Source organism: Mytilus galloprovincialis, chromosome 2 (genome assembly GCF_965363235.1).
Source record: "Mytilus galloprovincialis chromosome 2, xbMytGall1.hap1.1, whole genome shotgun sequence".
In the NCBI taxonomy this organism is placed as follows: domain Eukaryota; kingdom Metazoa; phylum Mollusca; class Bivalvia; order Mytilida; family Mytilidae; genus Mytilus; species Mytilus galloprovincialis.
In genome coordinates, this window is record NC_134839.1 from 21,710,720 (window position 1) to 21,736,058 (window position 25,339).

General features: G+C 33.2%; 1 protein-coding gene and 1 long non-coding RNA gene across 2 annotated transcripts in view; both read right to left on the reverse strand.

Annotated features, from left to right (window-relative positions):
• Window positions 1-1,445: 1,445 nt before the first annotated feature.
• Window positions 1,446-8,427, reverse strand: LOC143063114 (uncharacterized). Its single transcript, XR_012974940.1, has 4 exons — window positions 8,120-8,427; window positions 6,487-6,681; window positions 5,160-5,553; window positions 1,446-1,795 (listed from the first exon to the last, which is right to left on the reverse strand). It is a non-coding gene; the product is annotated as an uncharacterized LOC143063114 (long non-coding RNA).
• Window positions 8,428-11,011: 2,584 nt separating this feature from the next.
• Window positions 11,012-25,339, reverse strand: part of LOC143063113 (uncharacterized) — a 51,880-nt gene continuing 37,552 nt past the window's right edge. Inside the window, exons 2-4 of the mRNA XM_076235081.1 lie at window positions 16,899-17,093; window positions 13,833-14,233; window positions 11,012-11,254 (exon numbers count right to left, since the gene is read on the reverse strand). Of these exons, the coding sequence (XP_076091196.1) occupies window positions 11,219-11,254; window positions 13,833-14,233; window positions 16,899-17,093 (632 nt within the window). The 3' untranslated portion in view covers window positions 11,012-11,218. The remainder of the gene's footprint in view (window positions 11,255-13,832; window positions 14,234-16,898; window positions 17,094-25,339) is intronic.

Here is a 25,339-nt window from a genome sequence, read left to right on the forward strand (position 1 = left end):
AATAGTAATTAAGATTACAACACAATGTTGAATGCTGTGCCTCTATAGCTATATTTTACATTTTTACATATTATACCGGGTAACAGATAGAAAACTGAGTTAACTCATGGTTAGAATTCTTAAAACAGACAAGGTGCAGTGGCAAATATTTCATGTATCACAGAAAGGTCCCCGCCACCCTTTGTAAAAAAAAATCTTATTTGTCTTTTATGTGCATGCGGACTTTATGTTTTGAATTGTAGTTTCACTTCCTGTATTCGGTAGTTATTCTAATGTTGGCCACAAGTGATAAAAATCACATTTTGCAGGTATATAGTGTCTCGACTGTCATGCTGAAATTAGCTAGCTATTTAATCGGGTTTTATCCACAGTTTTCAACATAACGAAATGCTGTTATCTTACTTCCTATACATTTCTAGGGAATATGATTGGTTAAAAGCAACCGCGTGGAGACCGTGTATATTCCATATTAGGTTAGAGGGGTTCCATATTAGGTTAGTAGTCGGTGCTTTTTCCATACACGGTTAGTAGTGGTGTTATGTTCCTTTATACACACAAAACAATCCCAAAGGTTTCAACAGACGATGAAATTGATAATGAAGGATTGAAATTAGTTCTTAAAAGCACACAGAAATTGTACCAATTCAGGAATATGACAGTTGTATACTAGTATATAGAACTATAAACTTTTGCATGCTCTTTGAAAGGAGTTTACTTTAACTAACTTTGTTAATTGGAACAAACTTTTTGTTGATTTGTTAGATTAAGAATCACAAATCAAAGGCTTTCTCCTGGACAGGGAAGATAGAAAAATGAATACGTTTTGTGTTATATAAATCAAAACCAAATATTGCAATGAATGCCATCGTACATAAGGTTTCACCTCCATCAGGCAAAGTTGGCCATATATTGATCTAGCTATTTTTAGGTCCTTTTTTGGTTAAAAGTTCTTCAACGTTTTTGATTCTTATACATCCTTGGCTTTCAAATATTCGACTTTGAGCGTTCCTGATGAAGGGAAATTCAGAAATGCGCTTCGAACACATGGAATTTATATCGTGTTGTTTTATTTTTTTCAGCACTGAGTGGATACCTCTGCTAACTGGTGGACTACCAGTCCCCAAGGGTATCATCAGCTCGGTAGTCAGGACATCACAAGATTCATAACAAATTATCTAAAAATTAACCGATTATAAATTTTGAAATTATACAGAAATTAAGGTTTCAACTACCCCAGGCGATCTGGTCTTCGATGGATTTGCATAATTTAATCTACTTTTTGGTTTATAGCTCTTTAAGTTTTCGGCCCCTATAATCTTTAGCTTTCAAATATTCGGCTTTGAGCGTTTCTGGTTAAGGTAAATCTAGAATCACTTCAGACGCATGAACGTTATATCTTGTTGTATCACTTTTTAGAATGTAAATACTTCGATGAAAACAAAAAACTTGGTATGTCAATTTTTTATTTTCAAAATGCACATATATTTAACCACAGGAATATCAGAACTTTAAAAAAAACCAAATGAATATCATATTTAATTTATTTAATAGCAACCATTGTACATTAAAGATTTTTCAAACATTGAATAAGCATTTTTTTTTTGTAAATATTGTACATATATGTTGGTTTCATGTTACCTATGTATAATTATATACTATCTAAGATAAGATAATAAAAGATATTTAAATTTAGAGTAGACTGTTTTTGTCGTATTTGTCAATATCTTGTCGTAGAAATGTAAACGTCAGCAAAGTTTGATCAAAGTATCGCCATGCTTCTTCTTGTGTATATCAACTGAAATAATAAAAAAAAAAGAATGATATAGACTAAGCGTTTGGTTATGATCACGTAGTATTTAAAAATGATAAGATAAGGTATGATTGCCAACGAATCAACTTTCAAAAGAAGGTCAAAGGAAAAAGTTCTGGTAAAATATTATATTCACATTCTTCATTCTTTTCATCGGCCTTTTTGAAGTGAATTTGCATGTTGATATTATATCGGAATGTTTATGTTGATACAGTAACATTATGATATTTTAACGACATAATAATATAAAGTGAGTAGGTTCAAATATTGAATACCATATACAAGTATGTAATGCGAAATCATTTCTCAGGTGCAATGCCATAAATCTAATTTCAGTTCAGTAAAGCTGTCCAAAAGATAAAAGGGGTAAATGGATTCTACAACGACATGTATGGATTAAAACAATTTTATAAATATCGACATTCAAGATTGAATATATATGCATGTATATAATTACTAAAACATTCTATGATATCATATATAACATGGTATGTTACTTCTCAGAAAATTATTTCTTACGGATCAATCACATAGTACATCTGAGAAAGGTCAAAAGAGATATGGTACTACATTCACCAAACATAAATAAACTCATCATAGATACCAGGACTAAATTTTGTATATACGCCAGACGCGCGTTTCGTCCACAAAAGACTCATCAGTGACGCTCGAATCCAAAAAAGTTTTAAAGGCCAAATAAAGTACGAAGTAAAAGTATGCCATGCAAACCACATTTATCTAACACTTGTTCTACAACTTCTGAAACAATATCAGCCAAAAATTTAAACGGGGGATTGTCATTGGTAATGCTAAATATATATATATACAACTCGTCTAAACATCAACCCAACAATGTTTGATCTGTAAATTTGTTTTCGCAAATATTGTTCTTCCCTCGCCGGGATTCGAACCTATGCTACTGAGATATCGTGACACCAAATCGCCTGCACTGTAGCCGTCCGGCTAGACCACACGACCACCTGACCACCTGGGCTTCCAAATAAAGTCTAAATTGAAAACTACGTGTGCATGTAAAACAAATTTCGCTGTAGAAGGGTCTAAATACAGCACAAACAACATTTTTCCAAAAGACCAAAAAAGTGAAGAAGTATATTTAAACTAAACGCATTTGACTAACAGGTCGAACAACTGATGTTCTTTAACCCTGCTGACTGCCATTGGCGATTGCCAAATAAAATTGATCACAAGATGTAACAAAATGGATCTTAATATAAATGTAATACTAAACAGAAAACAATTAACGTGTGGCCACGATATTATGCCACAAACATAAGGTGTTAATATTTTTTTTGTACACCAGATTTGGATTTCGACAATAAATGTCTCTTCAGTGATGTTAGGGATCGAAACGGTATTTGGAAGGCCATATAAAACTTACCCTCATTTTTAGATAGACTCTTGAATTTAAAGAATCAATATAAGATGAACAGATCATATAAACCGGAGGGGAAATATATATACGAGTCTAAATTGAAAACCACGTTCAAAGCTATGATTGCGTTGGATAAAAACCGCAATTTTTATACGTGTTCATGTAAAACAAATTTCGTTGTAGAAGGGTCTAAATACAGCACAAACAACATTTTTCCAAAAGACCAAAAAAGTGAAGAAGTATATTTAAAAAAACGCATTTGACTAACAGGTCGAACAACTGATGTTCTTTAACCCTGCTGACTGCCATTGGCGATTGCCAAATAAAATTGATCACAAGATGTAACAAAATGGATCTTAATATAAATGTAATACTAAACAGAAAACAATTAACTTGTGGCCACGATATTATGCCACAAACCTAAGGTGTTAATATTTTTTTTGTACACCAGATCTGGATTTCGACAATAAATGTCTCTTCAGTGATGTTAGGGATCGAAACGGTATTTGGAAGGCCATATAAAACTTACCCTCATTTTAAGATAGACTCTTGAATTTAAAGAATCAATATAGGATGAACAAATCATATAAACCAGAGGGGAAATATATATACGAGTCTAAATTGAAAACTACGTTCAAAGCTATGATTGCGTTGGATAAAAACCGCAATTTTTATACGTGTGCATGTAAAACAAATTTCGTTGTAGAAGGGTCTAAATCCAGCACAAACAACATTTTTCCAAAAGACCAAAAAAGTGAAGAAGTATATTTAAACAAAACGCATTTGACTTACAGGTCGAACAACTGATGTTCTTTAACCCTGCTGACTGCCATTGGCGATTGCCAAATAAAATTGATCACAAGATGTAACAAAATGAATCTTAATATAAATTTAATTCTAAACAGGAAACAATTGACTTGTGGCCACGATGTTATGCCACAAACATTAGGTATTAATATTTTTGTACACCAGATCCGGATTATATATATTTATTAAGAAACTATCCCTTTACAACGGGGGCACTTTATGCAGGGTACCCACAAATGCGTCTAAGAGCATATACAATGAATAATGTACAATTAAATAAAATACACATAGGACAATATCAAACTTAAAAATGAATTCTCTTTTTAAAACAAGTCAACATTCATGTAAAACATAACAGCATTATATATTAATATACAATCTCAACATTTAGAGATCGCATCAATGAAGTTGCACATGTAAATCACAGTTAGCTTAACTTTCTAAAATTGAAGATCTGTAAGTGTACATTTCACTCAACATCTTTTTACTAAAAGTGTCAACGTGTTTACAAACATTATGATCAACCTGATAAACATATTCACCTAGCAGTATGTTTATTTTTTTCGTAGGACGGTAACTCCGTGAAGCAAAAGTCGGGGAAGTTAGTACTTTTATATCGGCAAAATACTTATTTCGAATAGGAGACTATTCAGAACATTAGAGAACGAAATGTTCCACGGACTCCTCAGATTTGCATGAACACATTTGACAAATGGTAGTCTTAGACATATTCATTTGATACAAAACTTGATTTATGGGTAAACAATTTGTTCGTGCTAACAATTTTAACCTTGTAGACTTAAAATCGAGCAAGTTTGACAAATAATTGATTGTTGGTTGCTTAACGTCCAGTGGGTTTGACAAGTTAGGCTGTCTAACAGACGCAAGGTTGAATTTAGAGAACGCATTAAGACTGCTTTTATTTCTTATAACTTGAAATTCTCTTTCACGAACAAACCTTCCAAAAAACTGTTTGAAAATATTCATGCTAAAAGAAACTTAATTTAAAGTAATTATAGTGAAACAAGTGGAAAGCCCCACTGAATTGGATCTTGTATTTCATTTTTTTTTTATGGCTGATATGCGAGCGTAAAAATTCCTTGTATGTTCCTAATATAATCATGTAACATTTAGCTATGTGAAGCTTACCATGATTTCGTTCCGCAAGGTTTACAAACATCGTAGACATGCTGGCAACTCTGACGTCTGTAATCAAACACAGTACCGACAGCACAGTTGTATCTAAATTGTCTCCCATAGTAACACCAGATATATCCCCGGCACCCTAGAGTAGGGTAATACTTATTTATCTTCCGGCTACATTCAACGACCTGACATGTCTTTTTGTTGAAACCATATCTGGCGTTTGGACAGATTCCGTCCTTTACAAATCGTTCGCCCTTGCAAAGCATGTACCAAGGAGAGCCTGCTCCGGTTTTCTCTGTGTGAGGGTTGGCACCATCTGGGTACCCTTCACAATTTGGATGCTGCAACTCACAAGGTGGGCCACGATTTCCAGCGCCAGGATGTGAATGATATTGACCTGATATAATCAAATGATAAAAAAAATAATTACACGTGATTTTGAGACAAGTCTATGAATATAAAGATTAAATGAAAATGTCATACATGATCATTTCAGATGAGTGTATCATATTTAATAGGATCTGTTGACCCTTCTTAGTAGATGGGTTCACGCCAGAATTAGTCTCTATTACTCTGTTGGGTCCTTTTATAACTGACTAGGTAGTATGGGCTTTGCTCATTGTTGAAGGCCGTACAGTGGCCTATAATTGTTAATTTCTGTGTCGTTTGGTCTCTTATGATGAGTTTTCTCATTGGCAATCACTCCACAACTTCTTTTTTTTATATAATGTATATAGCTATCTTTGTAATGTTTAATTTTTCGATTTTTGCTATACTGTTGTGGTTTCTTTTCGACTAATGAATTTTGATTATTCTGTCTCTCCTGACTCTTTTTATCAATCAATCTGAGGTACCACTGCCGTACAGGCCCGGCAGGAGGATTTTTTTTTTTGGAAATAGGGTATATGATTTTGATATATTATACATATCTATTTCCGGGATACAGTGTTATATGCAAAGAAGGCTTTTTTGGCAATTTAATAAAATCAGTATTAAAAGAGTTGTCACTACTTTTTTGTCAAATGAATGTTATGATTATATATCGTTCGTTAATCTCTTAATCCTTTCTTTTTCGTTGTATTCTTATCTATCAATAGTTCAGAATCTTTATTTTTATATCTGAGGAAGGGGCAAATCATAAAAAAAAATTCTGCCAAGAACATCTTGTGTTAATATGTAATGATTTGGGTAATGTTCCTACCCAAACAAGTGTGTTTGTGCACAATCGATATTCATTTTGGGGATTTATATAACACAATTATTTGACATTTTATGAATAAATTGAAGCTTTAATGAATAATGTATATATAAAGAAGTTAACCATACTTACAGTAAGATTTAAACTCTATCCTAGAACCACATTTGACTTTCCTGAAGTCTCGACATGTGTTCGTCTTTGTTGAGAATAGTTTCGGATACTGACAAATCTTCGATTTAGCAGGGTTAGAACAATCGTAATACAGATGACAAAATTTAGAATCCGGAAGTAAACCCGATGTCCTCTTGGAACATGCCTGCTGTCTTCCTGGAAGGAAATAAGTTTTCAGATCACGTATACAACATCTGCTATAAAAATCCATATATGGCGTTATATATATATGCATTCATTTAAATTATAAATAGTCAATTAAAAAAAATCAAATGCATCAAAGTGACTGTTTGTATATAATATATAATAGTTATCGGAATCCCTTTTGTTTCTTTTTTCTTATTTTTATTCTTATAAATTAACATTAATGACTCTTTACCATATCAACACATAAATCCACTTCCCAATAATGTGCGATCAATTATAAAAATACAGTATGCTGTTGTGAAAGAACAAATCTAAACATAGCTTAGCTGAATCAAAGATTAATTTAATAGTTAATAATTTGTATGCCTTTATTTGTATTCATGTACCTCAATATACTACAGATATTTTTATCGATATAATTATGTTACCGAGCATATTATCAAGGCTATTTAAGTTGATATTTTAATGTATTCGATCGTATTGTGAATGTTTTTTTTTAATTTGATTTTCGAGTGAGTTTATCGAATGATGTTATTTAGCAAGAGCGCAATGTGGTAGGAAAGTTGATGATGAGGAAGTTGGGACAAACACATTTAATTTGATCTTAGAAGATGTTGTGGCATAGTCTCTTCGAAATAAAGAAATATTAAAACAAAATTAAGGGCGGACACATGATTTTAGATTAGGGGCGTGACCTTTAACATCTTGTAGAGAGTAAATATATCTGGAAACTTGTTTGATGACAAGTTATGACAATTTCTAGTTTAAGGGATGTGATTAATCTTTAATGTCAAAGACAGTTTGATTTTCGTACAAATAAAACAATGTAGACGTTGACACAAGTTAACAAAAAAATCAAGGGAAGCCATAGGATAAATAAATATATATACAAAGAAGCCATACAATGGTATAAAGAAGAGTATGTTCTTTTTTGTCCATTCATCTTTTTCTCTCCTTATTCTAGTGACCCTCATTCAAAATTTTAACATAAAAACTGATTCTGTCCCATTTTTTTTTGTTAGTGGAGGCTGTTTTATGACTGTGTACATGATAACTAAGTATATACAATGGATTTTCTAGGCGATCTTGATGTTTATTTGCTTAACATTGGGACTTACTCTGTAAACTGAATAGGCAATAAATTAATCAATTACTAGAAACAGATTGTTTCTCTGGTTTATTTCATTTTAACTAATGAGGTTATACCAAGATTTTTTTTAAATTTTTACATTTTATATTTAACATACACTGAAATTCCTATTGGCTTGGAAATAGGCAATCAAATATGTATGTCTATCGAAAAAAAGATGGTTCAGCTATCCTTTCATCGGAGGTTTGGATCCATTTTTTTAAAAATCTAATTTTCATTGAATACGTCAAATTGCCAATGACGTGTTGTGTGAACTTGTTTTCCAGTTTACTAGACTATTTATACTTTAAAACTTACTTTGTAATTTCCGTAAACATTCATAGCTAGTGGTCATTACACACGACGAACCAGAAAGCTGTAAATCATTCCTATGTCGACAGGAATAGACACGAGCAGTCCCTCTACAATCAACCGATGTTGCACAATCATCGCTCGTGACCACACCATTTTTTGCTATATGTTTACAATATGAAGAATCTAATTTAGCAACACTTGGATTCAAGAACATATAGGTTAAACTATACCCCCATAACAAAGAAAATGTTTGTAGGAGTAATACAGCGCAACACAAATTCATCTTTTAACGATCGAACCGTCTGAAATGTACGTTCACCAAAAATGATACATTACAATGTATATTTCACAACAGCTTGTTTATATAGAACTGAAATAGTCACGTCATCCATAGATTAAGGAATTACAAACTTTCAACGAATTTTACAGCATCGACAAATCCATAAAAAAAAACAATTTACAAACAGCGCATTGTCTGAGGGGATAAACAGGGATCTGTCATTCTAAATTCCTGACCCTACTACCTTAGTCCTATTACCTTTTTATTATTGTTATAAAAAAATCAATGAAAGGAACTTTACATTATTTCCCTATTTTTACCTCTTCTCTCGATGTCTTATCGATTTTTCTTCCTGTCCCATATCTTTTTGTCTCCCTCCCGCTGACTGTAACTTACCAAACCCTCATTTACTAATAACCCAATCCAACTCCTCACATTTATTTGATTTTCTATAGAAAATGAATAAATCTCTTTTTGGACAAATAAAATATAAAAACGTGCACATATTGGATTTGCTATTTTTATCTGGGAATGAGGGGCTATTCAAATGAAGGGTGCACAACTAGGATTTGTTTAATTTTTGTTAGATTTAATTTTTGCTGTTGAAGTCGAAAAGATACGTTTTAATATTTTTTTAACTACTAAAATCTTGTTAATTATTTTTTGCATCAGAGCCAACCTAAAATGGCCCTGGAATTGTGCGACTCTGTTGACTGACTATACTTATTTTGAATTCCATTGGCTTTTAATGAGTTTACTCTCATTTTTTTATTTCAATATCTCTATTCATTCTTTATGTGTCTGTCAAAAGCATGTATTAAGTTGTTTTTGTTGGTTGTTGTCTGCCTTATTTTTTAATAAATTGTTTAGGTGTAAATCGGGCAGTTAGTTTTCTCTTATAGTAGATTAATTTGATTTTTTGTGTAAAATGTCTGAACCCCGGCAGAAATATAGCAGTTCTTTTTAAGTTGTTCCGTTTATTGATATCGTTTGATTTTGTCCGTTTTATGGACTTTTTGAATTTGCCATGGAGTTCAGTATTGTCGTTATACTTTTTGTCATACCAGGAACTTTTAAATCTTACTAACGTGAGGGTACCCACATTGCACATATTTAAACAGGTTTTTACCTTCGTTTTTTTATAGACGAAAAGTCCATTCAGTGTCTGTTTTACAGGTGAATTTTTATTTTCTAAATTATACCACTGACATATTTAATTTTGAGTCCATACTGAGTCATAGTAAAATAGGTTTGAACCTACCTAAAACAACCCAGATTTTGTAATGAGGAATACATATACCTTAATATCACCAATTCTTAACTTCACTTCCATACAAATAGAACAACTGATGTTTTGCTCTATTTCTCCACATTTTAGGAACAACTGCACAAAACTACATACATACTATGCATATTGTTAAAAAAACGAAAGCCCATTCGACATACGGATATTTAGCACATACTAACAACTTCTCGTCCAATCAAATTGCTTGAATTTGCCTTCTAATTTTCATAGTACATACTTTTTCCGTGTACTAAGTAACTACGCATGAATGACCACAAGGGTACGATTTCATTGAATTGTAATCAAGATATTAGAACAAATATTGCTACTGGCTATTTTGAAATAAATGATGTGTTCCAAATTTAACTAAATAGTTTGTAATTAGTTTTCAAACAGATTTTTATCATCCTACTAATCAATGTTTTGATCTAAATTTTGTTTTGACAATTAAAAAGTTTCTTTCATTTAAATAAAGAGTAATAATAATTGTGCTTTATACCTTGATTAAAGTACAACTCAATCTAAAATGTGTAATCCTTTATCTTCCATGCAATTACTTTGTACACAAAAAGAGTCAACCATGAATCTTTTGAAGGGAAATTATTAATAAAGCAATTTGATATATTTAGTCATAAATTGGTCGATAATTGGTTGCCTAATGTCCAGTGACAAATATTTCATGCATATAAACTATCCACTAGACTACCTATGGGTACATCCCAAGGGTAGATCCGGCCATTTTTAAAAGGTGTTTCAACCAAAGATGTGGGAGGGGGATCCGACTGTTTGTAATAGTTTTAGGTTTTATGTGAAATAAAAAAAATGTTTTCAAGAATGTAAAGCTTTCACTGCAATTTAAGAATTGTCTGCTCTTGGTCAATTCATTTTGTCATCTTACCATGTAAATAAGTACATGTATATTAAAACAACGCTTCGTTCATATCAATAAACATACTTACACCAGCAGCTACCTTCTTTACATTCTAAAGTCAAGGGCCTTTTGAAATCCCATTTTTACAATGATGTTATTGTGATTAGATTAACAAAACTACGTAAATGAGCTACATCCAGTCAGCCAAAACATATCAATAGACTAATTACAGAATTACTCAAGTTGTAAATATGTGCTAAATTGGATATTGTATAGAAAGGTATATACTATGAAAATAAGAGCTTGGGGCAAAGCCCCTCGCTCTAATTTTCATAGTATATACCTTTCTATATAATAACCGAGACATAAATCAACATTGGTACAGCCAAACTGATAAAAGGACACAAAACCAATAAGTGTGTTTCTTACTCAGTGGTGTGCACTAACATCATAATAATGTTTGACTTTGTTTCGATTTTTATTGTAAGAATTTTACATAAATTTCTTTGTTTAGCATATGTATAATTCTGAAGGTGTTTGCCAATAAAGATATATATTTATTTAAATTAGTGTAAAATTAAAGATGACAGTTTTGTCGTATTTCCTAAAATCTTGCAGTGGAGATGAAAGGATTGTCACAAAAACGTTTTCCTCGGCAGAGTTAGATTAAAAAATATCGTCCTGCGTCTTTCTGCCTATCAACTGAAAGAAGAAGTCGACTTTAAAATAGGTTAAGTTTACATGGGTTACTCATTATATTAAAACATGTTATAACTTTCATTGAGTCAAATTTCAATGCGGATCAAAGGACAAAGGTTTGAAAATAATTATATTCACTCACATTCTTTGTTTTATGTATCGGTCTTTACAATTTACTGTTCATCTGATTATATCTGATATTGTTGCTTTCATTTTATAAAACCAATAGATGAACAATTGTCGTTGTTAACACATGTAATGATAACCAAGCATCGTGTAATAAAGATGTTATATGCTAAGGTTTCGTCCTCGAGTTATCCCCAAACCTAGTTGTCAGGATTTTTTTAACTTGGCTTCCAATTTTGTCTTCCAACTGCTTTGATTCGAGCGCCACTGATGAGACTGATTAGATGGAATGGGCATATTGAGTACAAAATAATAAGCCTGGTATCCTTGAAGATTTTTTAAATGTATGTTTCTTTTGCTATTCACTCCGACGCTTATTCTAAAGGATTTATTCATATTGTAAAATTTAAAAGAACTGTCAAGCGGCTTAGTACAAAATTCATTAAATATTTAAGTGTGATATGTTAACCAGGTAAATTAAACATGTTTTCTGTTCAGATACGGAATCAGCAAAATTGAAATAAATCAAAAGGATAATTTTTCTGATGAAGGTAACGCTGAAAAAGCGATTTGGACACACACAATACATACAGTGTTATTTTCATTTTTATTGCATTGAGTCGAAATCGCTGCTGGTGGACTGTCAATCACCGTGGTCAGTACTTTGGTGCTGATATGATTTATAACAAACCTTTCCTAAATTATATGTTTATAAATTTAGAAATTATCAGGTTAAAAAAAGGTTTCAACTTCCTCATGCAGAGTTGACGTTAGATAGATTTGAATATTTATTTGTTTCCTTTTAGGTTATACATCTCTTCAGCTGTTTTTTATGCCCCACCTACGATAGAAGAGGGGCATTATGTTTTTTGGTCTGTGCCTCCATTCGTCTGTTCGTCCGTTCGTTCGTTCGTTCGTTCGTCCCGCTTCAGGTTAAAGTTTTTGGTCGAGGTATTTTTTTATGAAGTTGAAGTCCAATCAATTTGAAACTTAGTACACATGTTCCCTATGATATGATCTTTCTTATTTTAATGTCAAATTAAAGTATTGACCCCAATTTTTCATGGTCCACTGAACAAAGAAGAAGATAGTGTGAAGCTCAGGTTAAAGTTTTTGGTCAAGGTAGTTTTTGATGAAGTTGAAGTCCAATCAACTTGAAACTTAGTACACATGTTAACTATGATATGATCTTTCTAATTTTAATGCCAAATTGACCCCAATTTCACGGTCCAGTGAACATGTAAAATGATAGTGCGAGTGGGGCATCCGTGTACTATGGACACATTCTTGTTTTTAAACAACATTGGCTTTCAAATATTTAGCTTTGAACGTTCCTGGTGAAGGTAAATCCGAAAGAAAAAAATACCTCAAGCGCATGAAATTTATAACTTAGTTTTATTTTCATTTGTACAGCATTCGGGTAGATTATCAGTCCCCGGGATATCATCAACTCAGTAGTCAGTTCTTTGGTTCTGGTTTGATTTATCAAATAAAGTCAACAGAAGTATACAGGTGTTCAAAAGCCATAAATCAATTCAAAGAAAACTAATCCGGGTTACAAACTAATTCCGAGGGAAACACATCAACTATAAGATGGGGGGAAAGGAACAACAAGAACACGGAAGTGCATCACAAACAAACGCCAACATACATAGAATGAACTATTGGATAACAACTGCCATATTCCTCACTTTTAACAGGGCAAAAAAAGAAACAATTGTGGGCTGAATCTGGTTTTTTGGTTAGCCAAACAAACCTTTCTTAAATTGTCCGTTTATGAATTTATGAACTATTAAGAAACTTAAGTTTCAACTTATTCGTGCAATGTTGCCCTTAGATGTTTTAGATTTCTGTCATATAACGCTTCTACGGTTTCAGTTGTTATACATCTTTGGCTTTTGAATATACAGCTATGAGTGTCCCTGATGTAGGTTAATCCAGAAAAGTGTTCCGAACACATGAAATTCATAAAGTGTTGTTTTCATTTTTTCTAGACGGTTATATATCGTCTGATAAAACAAATAACCAAATAGTATGGCTATGGGAAAAATTGAGAATACGACTAACATGCATACTGAATATCATTTTCATTATTGAAATGCAACTTAAAGATACTAGGCAAAGATACCAAATGAACATTCAAACGCAGAAGTTGAAAAATTAACTGACATCGTCATGGCAAAAAAGTAGAAATTGACCTAAAGCGAAAAACAGTATACAAAGCACACATTAGAAAACTAAAAACTGATAGCACAGACCCCACAATAAACTGATTGTGATCCCGTACGAGTATTCCCTGTATATTCCTTAACATTGGTGAATCATAGCTACTCATCGTTTTGGAGTAGTATAATGGTTATGATCTTCATAGACAGCGATAAAAGATGCGGCTTTTTTTAAATCCATTCTGTGTTTTAGTCTAAATCGGGATTGTCAACATTTAAGTAATACTAACCTGACTATATGCTCGAGTTCCGCAAGGTTTATACACATCGTAGACATGCTGACAATTCTGCCGTCTGTAATCGAACACAGTACCGACAGCACAGTTGTAAGGGAATTGTATACCATAGTGACACCAGATATATCCCCTACACCCTAGAGTAGGGTAATACTTATCGATCATCTGGTTACACTCGACGATCTGACATGTCTTTCTGTCGAAACCATTGCTAGAGTTTGGACAGATTCCGGTTTTTACCAATCTCCCGTCCTTGCAAAGCATGTAAAAAGGTGATCCATCTCCAGTTTTCCCTGTGTGAGGATTGGCACCATCTGGAAACCCTTCACAATTTGGATTATAAAACTCACAGGGTGGGGCCCAATTTCCAGAGCCAGGAGTTGAATGATATTGACCTGATATAGTCAAATAATTAAAAAAAAGTTACACGTGTTTTTAAAACAGATCTATATATTATAAAGATTCAATGAAAATATAATTCAAGTTAATTTCCGATGGGTTTAGTAGGACCTGAACACTCATATAAGTACCTGGGTTCATTCGAGAATTTTGTTCAAGTGTCTGTTACTCAGTCAGGGCCTTTTGTAGCTGACTATGCGGTATGGGCTTTGCATGACGTACGGTGACCTATAGTGGTAATGTCTGTGTCGTTTGTTCACTTGTGAAGAGTTTCTCATTGACAATTATACCACGTCTTCCATTCTTATATATAGTTATCTTTGTTATGTTTGATTTTTAATTTTTGCTATGGTGTTGTGGTAACTGGTTTCTTTTCGACTAAGGAATTTTGTGGAGACAAGCAACACATTGTTTATTGATTTTTACAGAGCATATTACATTCGGTTTTTCTTGGAAGTAATTTAAAATTTGACCTTACCAATTTTCACATACCAATAATGATAAAACACAATTGGCAAAAATTAAATTAAAAAAAATACAGAACGCCGAGGAAAATTTAAGACGAAGAGTACAAGCATTTTTATATATAAAAAAAAACGGTGGATTACAAACTTTTATTATATATTTCCTTTTAATAGATGCCCTATAGAATAAATCTAAACAAAACAAATTTTTTGTTGCTGTAGTTAGCAGCACTATCCAAATCATCAATTTTAAAGTTTTTTTTAATATTATTTCTGATTTTTACGCACCATGTTGATCCAATTAAAGTGAAATATTAACTAATGTCATACAAATTCCTATACATATGATCTACCAGGGTTTTAAGGGTTAAATTTCTGCATTTTGCAATATATAACGTGTTTGTGTATGATTGGGGAGGAGGGTCGCTGAAACTATTTCCAAGGGGGAAAGTATTATGATTTGCATTAGAAATGAGCCAAAGTCCACTAGACATTGTGTTGTTACTTTGCACGTTAAAACTTGTTGTTAGGTATGCACTGTCGTTCCATGGCAAAGGTTGTGTTGATATTCTAATGAAGAATAGAAATTGAAATGTTGTGGCACTACTCTTTTTGTCAAATGAATCTGATGATTTTGTGTCTTGTGTCTTTATCTATGAAGAGTTCAGGACCTATTCTTATTTCTAAGGATATTGCATATTATATAAATAACACATAGCTGAGAGGGTGACAGAGCAGATTGTTACCCCGAAAAAATATTGTCAACCGCGGCGAAGCCAAGGTTGACGATGCTTTTTCGAGGGGAAACCATCTGCTCTATCACCCTCTCAGCTATGTGTTATTTAATTTATTATACTGAATGTCATTTCATTATAGCCTTTTACATATTTATTTTATTTCAAAACAATTTTCTATGACGTCACGAACAAAAACAACGTTACAGGTATTAGAAAAAACAACAAAGTTTTTTTTTTACAGTCAAATAATTAAATCTGAGCCAAAACGTAAAACATTAGCATTGTATTTAATTACTTGATGTTACTTAAGTTCATTGTCCTTAAAACTATCAATTTTTGATTGGTCTAGACGAGAGGGTAACATTAAAAAAAATTGTCACCTTCTCAGCCATGTGATAGAGTAAATTAACACCCTCGTATCAGCCAATCAAAATATGGCATTTTAACTTGAAGTATAATAATATAAAATGTGACTTTTTTCTGTAATGATCCGGGTAATGTTTCTACCCAAAACAAATGCGTTTATGCATAATCAAAAGTTATGTAAGGGATTTATCTTACACAATAAATGGATTCGCTCCTTCCTACATAACAGAAAGCAGAGCGTGATATTAGAGGGTGCTGTCTCCTCACAAGTACCAGTACTCTCTGGTGTACCCCAAGGCAAAGTCCTTGGTCCATTAATGTTCCTGGCCTACATTAACGACATGCCAGAAACAGCATCTACATCAGAGACCAATTTGTTAGCGGATGACAGCCTACTCTTTCGTACCATCACCAACCAAGCTGAAAGAGAACAACTTCAAAAGGACTTAACAGCATTGGAAGACTGGGAAAACAAATGGCAGATGAGTTTTAATGCCAAAAAATGCCTTGTCATCAGAATATCCCCAAAAAATAGACCAGTGATACAAATTGTACCAGCTACACGGTCATAGTCTAGACACAGAGGAAGCAAGTAAATATCTTGGAGTAACCATCAGCAACAACCTAACATGGGATAAACACATAGATAATACAGTAGGCAAAGGAAACAGAACGTTGGGATTTATACGTAGAAACATCAAAGGTTTCTTCCAAGAAAGAACAAGTACAGACACCTACGGCCAATCTTTCTTCCCGAGGACAATCAGGGATTTGAACAACCTACTAACAACAGTTACAGCGACCAACACCGTTGAGGGATTCAGAGCTGCCCTGAAGGCATGCTCTGAACAGAGGTAGGAAAACCCAGTTGTAAATAATTTTAAGTGTATATTTTTGCGAACGTTTTAAATGTATTTGTAAATAGCCAAGAGAAAGCTTTCTGTGTTGCCCGACACTGCGTAGTTTTCGCGCGGAACCATGAACATTCAGTATTGAATCCGGTTCCTTACCTGGAAGAAGAAGAAGAAGAATAATATGACATTTTATGAACGAAATTATAAAAAAATAAAGAAAAGTCATTTGAACCTACTTACAGTAAGATTTAAACTCTATTCTGGATCCACATTTGACATTCCTGAAGTCTTGACATGAGTTCGTCATTGTTGAGAAAAGTTTTGGATACTGACAAATCTTCGAATTAGTAGGGTTAGAACAATCGTAATACAGATGACAAAATTTAGAATCGGGAAGAAAACTTGATTTCCTCGTGGAACATGCCTGTTGTCTTTCTGGAAGGTAAAACGTATTAATTTAAGGATCAGTTACACATAAAAAAAAAGTGCTATGATATATATTCCATGAATGGCGTAATATATGTATTGTATATGTATTTCAATCAGTTTAATTGAAGTCTGGACCTGGCATTTCAGTTAACTGCTAGTAGTCTGTTGTTATTTATGTATTATTGTCATTTTGTTTATTTTCTTTGGTTACATCTTCTGACATCAGACTCGGACTTCTCTTGAACTGAATTTTTATGTGCGTATTGTTATGCGTTTACGTTTCTACATTGGCTAGAGGTATATGGGAGAGTTGAGATCTCATACACATGTTTAACCCCGCCGCATTTTTGCGCCTGTGCCAAGTCAGGAGCATCTGGCCTTTGTTAGTCTTGTATTATTTTTAATTTTAGTTTCTTGTGTACAATTTGGAGTTTAGTATGGCGTTCATTATCACTGAACTAGTATATATATTTGTTTAGGGGCCAGCTGAAGGATGCCTCCGGGTGCTGGAATGTCTCGCTACATTGAAGACATGTTGGTGACCTTCTGCTGTTGTCTGTTCTATGGTCGGGTTATTGTCTCTTTGACACATTCCCCATTTCCATTCTCAATTTTATTGATCTTAATAATAACAAGTAAAATATAAAATAAAAAATGAACCGAACTCTAGGGAAAATTCTAAAGAGGAAAGTCCCTAAGCAAATGGCAAAATCAAAAACGATCAAACACATCAAATGAATTTTCCTGACTTACATAGAACATGGTGGAATAAACTTGTTTTTATAGCAAGTACTAGTCAACCTCTCACGTGTATAACAGTCACATAAAATTCCATAAACAGACGAAAGAGGTAAGAATCTTTAAAAAAAAAATAGTGAACAGCAGACAACATTGTGTAATAATGCTTCTCACTATAAATAACAAGACTGCACACGGTGAAATGTCTCGCCTTCTTTACTTATCATTGATATTATGTTGATAGTCCTAAATATAAAGCTTAATTTCAACGGTCACATAAACTTAACATTAACCAAGAAAACTAAACATTAACCAATGATCCATAAAATGAGGTCAAGGTCAAATGAACCATGCTAGGCAGGCATGTACAGCTAAAAGTTCTTCCATATAACAAATATAGTTGACCTATTGGTTATAGTTCAAGAAAAACAGACCCAAACATAAAACCTTAACACTGAGCAATGAACCGTGAAAATCAGGTCAAGGTCAAATAAAACCTGAACGACTGACAAATAGATCATAAAATATTTCCATACACTAAATTTAGTTGACCTATTCAATAAAGTATTAAAAAAAGACCAAAACTCAGAAGCTTAACTTTGACCAGTGAACAATGAAAATGAGGTCAAGGTCAGATGACACCTGCCAGCTTGACATGTACACCTTACAATCTTTCCATACACCAAATAAAGTAGACCTATTGCATACAGTATACGAAAAACAGACCAAAACACAAAAACTTAACTATAACCACTAAACCATGAAAATGAGGTCAAGATCAGATGACACCTGCCATTTGGACATGTCCACCTTACAGTCCTTCCATAGACCTATTGCTTATAGTATCTGAGATATGGACTTGACCACCAACACTTAACCTTGTTCACTAATCTATGAAATGATGTCAAGTGAAAACTCTCTGAAGGGCATGAGGACCTTGCAAGGAAAGCACATACCAAATATAGTTATCCTATTACTTATAAGAGAAAATTTAACATTGCAAAAAATCTCAACTTTTTTTCAAGTAGTCTATGAACCATGAAAATGAGGTCAAGGACATTGGACATGTGACTGACGGAAACTTCGTAACATGAGGCATCCATATACAAAGTATGAAGCATCCAGGTCTTCCACCTTCTAAAATATAAAGTTTTTTAAGAAGTGAACTAACACCGCCGCCGCCGGATCACTGTCCCTATGTTGAGCTTTCTGCAACAAAAGTTGCAGGCTCGACAAAAATAAAACAAATGTATCAACAAAGAACAGCAAATGCATATAGACAAACCACATTAGCAAAAACGAAAGACAAGAATACACAATTTTACAAAAGCACAATAACACAAACACGAGATGTGTAAGTACCGAGCTACGTCATATTAGATATTACCATAAAGAGACTTAACAGTAAAAGTAATTATTTACAAAGACAAATAAAAGAATACTATAACACGTTATTAAGATGATAAATACCGTCAATACTCAAAGTCTATACTTCAAGACCATCGAAGCACTTGTGAAGTTGATACGGAATATTTATAACAAGTTATTTGTATCTTCCGATGACCTTTTTTTTTAGAAAAACGACGAGACGTTCTTTAATGAACCCCTGGTTCCTTAACTCTCTGCTCAGAAATTGGTGACGTTTGACAAAGTATGAGTAGGAGCTGCAAGCCCTTGAATATCGAATAAGTTGGAAAATGTACATCCCATATAAAGGTGAAGTTGGTATATTGCTATTAAGGTCAGAGAAATTGGTAATTTGTTTAATTCAAATCGTCTCGTTTGTCATAAATTCTGGTACTGAGATGACCGCTTATGTCAAATTCGAGGTATAAGTCTAAAAACAAGAACGAGAAAGCCGTGTCTGCTGTGTCTTTAATTTCTAATTCTGGTGGATATATGAATGGAACCGAATCAGAAAAGTTTGGATTGTTAATTTAAAGAATCATCAATATATCTGAATGTGAATAGAAAATTATAAAAAAAAACCTAATAGAATGCACCACAGTGACTCAGTGTATGTAATGTGCGAATCCTGAAATGTCATTTTCACTGTATCCGTGATGAATTTCTTATGTAGAATGATTAATAACTAGAGGCTCTAAAGAGCCTGTGTCGCTCACCTTGGTCTATGTGAATATTAAACAATGGACACAGATGGATTCATGACAAAACTGTGTTTTGGTGATGGTGATGTGTTTGTAGATCTTACTTTACTAAACATTCTTGCTGCTTACAATTATCTCTATCTATAACAGTACTTTCTGTGGAAAATGTTATTGAAAATCTTCAAATTTTAAGAAAATTGTTAAAAATTGACTATGAAGGGCAATAACTCCTTATAGGGGGGTCAATTGACTATTTTGGTCATACTGACTTATTTTTAGTTTTTACTTTGCTGTACATTATTGCTGTTTACAGTTTATCTCTATCTATAATAATATTCAAGATAATAACAAAAAAAACAGCAAAATTTCCTCAAAATTACCAATTCAGGGGCAGCAACCTAACAACCGATTATCCGATTCATCTGAAAATTCCAGGGCAGATAGATCGTGACCTGATCAACAATTTTACTTCCTGTCAGATTTGCTCTTAATGCTTTGGTTTTTGAGTTATAAGCCAAAAACTGCATTTTACCCCCATGTTCTATTTTTAGCCATGGCGGCCATCTTGGTTTGTTGGCCGAGTTATTTATTTAACTAGATACCCCAATGATGATTATGGCTAAGTTTGGTTAAATTTGGCCCAGTAGTTTCAGAGGAGAAGATTTTTCTAAAAGATTACCATGATTACTAATATTTACGAAAAATGGTTAAGAATTGACTATAAAGGGCAATAACTCCTAAAGTGGTCAACTGACCATTTTGGTCATGTTGACTTATTTGTAGATCTTACTTTGCTGAACTTTATTGCTGTTTACAGTTTATCTCTATCTATAACCAGGTGCTCCGCAGGGCGCAGCTTTATACGACCGCAGAGGTCGAACCCTGAACAGTTGGGGCAAGTATGGACAAAACATTCAAGCGTGATACAGCTCTGAATTTGGATTGTGATCAAATTTTTGACATTACATGGTTTTTTTTTTACACAAAACAAATGTCAAGATTTTACAAATCAATTAAAGATTTCGTCTTCAAACTTTTTAAATCTAAAATTAAATAGTTGACACAGCATAGGTTTCTGACACAGAATGAATGTGGTCTAATGAACTTTTTTTTTTGCCTTTGAGCACTTCACTATGCTGTTGAATATTAATCCTCTCAAAAAAATGTTTGAAGTAATTTTCTTTTTATTTATGAAATCTGAAATGAGAAAAATTTAACCCCCCCTTTTTTTTCACATCCCTGTTTCCCTTTTTCCAAAACTGATATCAATTCAAATTTCTAATGGAGTTTGCAACAATAACTACTCTTTTAAATACATCATAAAATATTAAAATGTAAAATAAAGTGCTTGTTATCACTGAATGGTAAAGATTGGTTGGTAGTAAAAGTGAATATACATTGTTTATTGTATAAAACAATAAAAAAAACTTCATCAGCAACATTTTATATTGGCAAATTTCCAATGAAGTTATTTACATAAAGTTATTGGCAAATAAAAATAGAAAATGACATCATAGTCATGTCTGGCAAATGTCCAACATACATTATCTAAAAACATTTTAGATAAGATAAGGAAAAAAAGCTTCATCAGCAACATTTTATATTGGCAAATTTCCAATGAAGTTATTTACATAAAGTTATTGGCAAATAAAAATAGAAAATGACATCATAGTCATGTCTGGCAAATTTCCAACATATATTATCAACTACTATTCTATACACAGAAAGATAACTCCAATTGAAAATTAATTGCTATTGCACAATATTGTGCAATTAGATATTTCTTGCTATTGTGCAATACTGTGCAATTGAAAATTTCTTGCTATTGCACAATACTTGATATGGAATCCTGATTTGGACCAACTTGAAAACTGGGCCCATAATCAAAAATCAAAGTACATATTTAGATAAAGCATATCAAATAAGCCCAAGAATTTAATTTTTGTTAAAATCAAACTTAGTTTAATTTTGGACCCTTTGGACCTTAATGTAGACCAATTTGAAAACTGGACCAAAAATTAAGAATCTACATACACAGTTAGATTTGGCATATCAAAGAACCCATTTATTCAATTTTGGACCCTTTGGGCCCCTTATTCCTAAACTGTTAGGACCAAAACTCCCAAAATCAAACACAACCTTCCTTTTATGGTCATAAACCTTGTGTTTAAATTTCATAGATTTCTATTTACTTATACTAAAGTTAAGGTGCAAAAACCAAAAATATAGCTTATTTGGGCCCCTTTTTGGCCCCTAATTCATAAACTGTTGTGACCTCAACTCCAAAAATCAATCCCAACCTTCCTTTTGTGGTCATAAACCTTGTGTTAAAATTTCATTGATTTCTATTTACTTATACTAAAGTTATTGTGCGAAAACCAAGAATAATGCTTATTTGGGCCCTTTTTTGGCCCTTAATTCCTAAACTGTTGGAACCAAAACTCCCAAATCAATCCCAACCTTCCTTTTGTGGTCATAAACCTTGTGTCAAAATTTCATAGATTTCTATTCACTTAAACTAAAGTTATAGTGCGAAAACCAAGAAAATGCTTATTTGGGCCCTTTTTGGCCCCTAATTCCTAAAATGTTGGGACTAAAACTCCTTAAATCAATCCCAACCTTCCTTTTGTGGTCATAAACCTTGTGTTAAAATTTCATTGATTTCTATTCACTTTTACTAAAGTTAGAGTGCGAAAACTAAAAGTATTCGGACGACGACGACGACGACGACGACAACGCAGACGACGACGCCAACGTGATAGCAATATACGACCAAAAAATTATAATTTTTGCGGTCGTATAATTATATTCCAGATAATAACCAAAAACAGCAAAATTTCCTTAAAATTACCATTTCAGGGGCAGCAACCCAACAACGAAATGTCTGATTCATCTGAAAATTTCAGGGCAGATAGATCTTGACCTGATGAACAATATTATCCCATGTCAGATTGCTCTAAATACTTTGGTTTTTGAGTTATAAGCCAAAAACTGCATTTTACCCCTATGTTCTATTTTTAGCCATGGCGGCCATCTTGGTTGGTTGGCCGGGTCACCGGACACATTTTTTAAACTAGATACCCCAATGATGATTATGGTCAAGTTTGGTTAAATTTGGCCCAGTAGTTTCAGAGGAGACGATTTTTCTAAAAGATTACTAAGATTTACGAAAAATAGTTAAAAATTGACTATAAAGGGCAATAACTGCTAAAGTGGTCAACTGATCATTTTGGTCATGTTGACTTATTTGTAGATCTTACTTTGCTGACCATTATTGCTGTTTACAGTTTATCTCTATCTATAATAATATTCAAGATAATAACCAAAAACAGCAAAATTTCCTTAAAATTACCATTTCAGGGGCAGCAACCTAACAACCGATTATCCGATTCATCTGAAAATTCCAGGGCAGATAGATCTTGACCTGATCAACAATTTTACTTCCTGTCAGATTTGCTCTAAATGCTTTGGCTTTTGAGTTATAAGCCAAAAACTGCATTTTACCCCTATGTTCTATTTTTAGCCATGGTGGCCATCTTGGTTGGTTGGCCGGGTCACCGGACACATTTTTTAAACTAGATACCCCAATGATGATTATGGCCAAGTTTGGTTAAATTTAGCCCGTAGTTTCAGAGGAGAAGATTTTTCTAAAAGATTACTAAGATTTACGAAAAATGGTTAAAAATTGACTATAAGGGCAATAACTCCTAAAGTGATCAACTGACAATTTTGACTTATTTGTAGATCTTACTTTGCTGAACATTATTGCTGTTTACAGTTTATCACTATCTATAATAATATTCAAGATAATAACCAAAAACAGCAAAATTTCCTTAAAATTACCATTTCAGGGGCAGAAACCCAACAACGAAATGTCCGATTCATCTGAAAATTTCAGGGCAGATAGATCTTGACCTGATGAACAATATTACCTCTGTCAGATTTGCTCTAAATGCTTTGGTTTTTGAGTTATAAGCCAAAAACTGCATTTTACCCCTATGTTCTATTTTTAGCCATGGCGGCCATCTTGGTTGGTTGAGCGGGGCACCGGACACATTTTTTAAACTAGATACCCCAATGATGATTGTGGCCAAGTTTAGTTAAATTTGGCCCAGTAGTTTCAGAGAAGATTTTTGTAAAAGTTAACGCAGGACGACGACGGACGACGACGGACGCCGACGGACGCCGACGGACGCCGGACGCCGGACGCCAAGTGATGAGAAAAGCTCACTTGGCCTTGCGGCCAGGTGAGCTAAAAAGACGACAAGTTCATGATTTTTAATGAAATAAGAAATAATATACAATGTGTACTGTTTTTATAAATTCACGATAAAGGTATTGCGCCTACAGCCATCCAGGTTTAAAATTGATACACAAGTAGATAAATATTAAGAATAGTTCACGAACAGAGCGTGCTAGAGATTCAAAAGTAGCAGTTAAGTTTCATTTGCAGAAAAATGTACATTTTCACATGACTAATAATGTTGTATAACTTAAAACTAGTTTTGTTGATCAGCTTGTTAATAATGAATCAAATTCCACTAACAACGATGCGATTCATGTTAACAGTCGAATAATGATACTAGACTTTCATTTTCACTGTAGAGCGATTCATTAATTACATGTATGGATATGCGCTGCATTTTCACAAAAGAATATTTAATTTAATTAATTTTCATCATATAAAGTCGTAACTTAGCCGACGTTTTAAATAACAAAAATTATAAAGTCAAAAGGATTGATTATATACTGCAATCAGCTATTTTACTATACAGATAAAGCTATACGTATAAACGTTAGCTTTATAAAGCTATACGTATAAACGTTAGCTTTATACGTCAATGACCCCAACTAACCTAATAGCCCCGCCTACTTCTCGGAACTACCGTATTTCATCAACAACGTCACGTCACAACCATGACAACGTGTCGTAACAATGGTCAAACTTTTATGTAACTTGTTATGTCTTCAAATTGGTCATTTATATATACCATGTTTATCAAATGTTATTAATAAGTTTATTAATAATTTTCCCTTTCTAATTCCTTAAAATATCAATGTCTTACCGCCTGGACTACGCTCATAGGGAAATACCCCAAAATGGTACCCCAAGAGGGAAATTCCAAACACTTTATTTTTTAACAATATTTGTTACATTTTTTAATTTTTTTTTATCGATTTCAGTATAAAAAAAATATACGTATAGGGTATTGAAACCTCGCATTTTCCCGTTTCTAAGCCTCATACAAATAAATTTCATATTTCAAGACACTATACGTATATTGTCTAAATATATGTATACTTGGTGAGTTTAAGTCGGAGGTAATATATCAATAAATTCTGCAAAATTGGCATTTATTTCTAATATTGTCAATTCTATTTTCTCTGATAATTTGTTCAGACCCA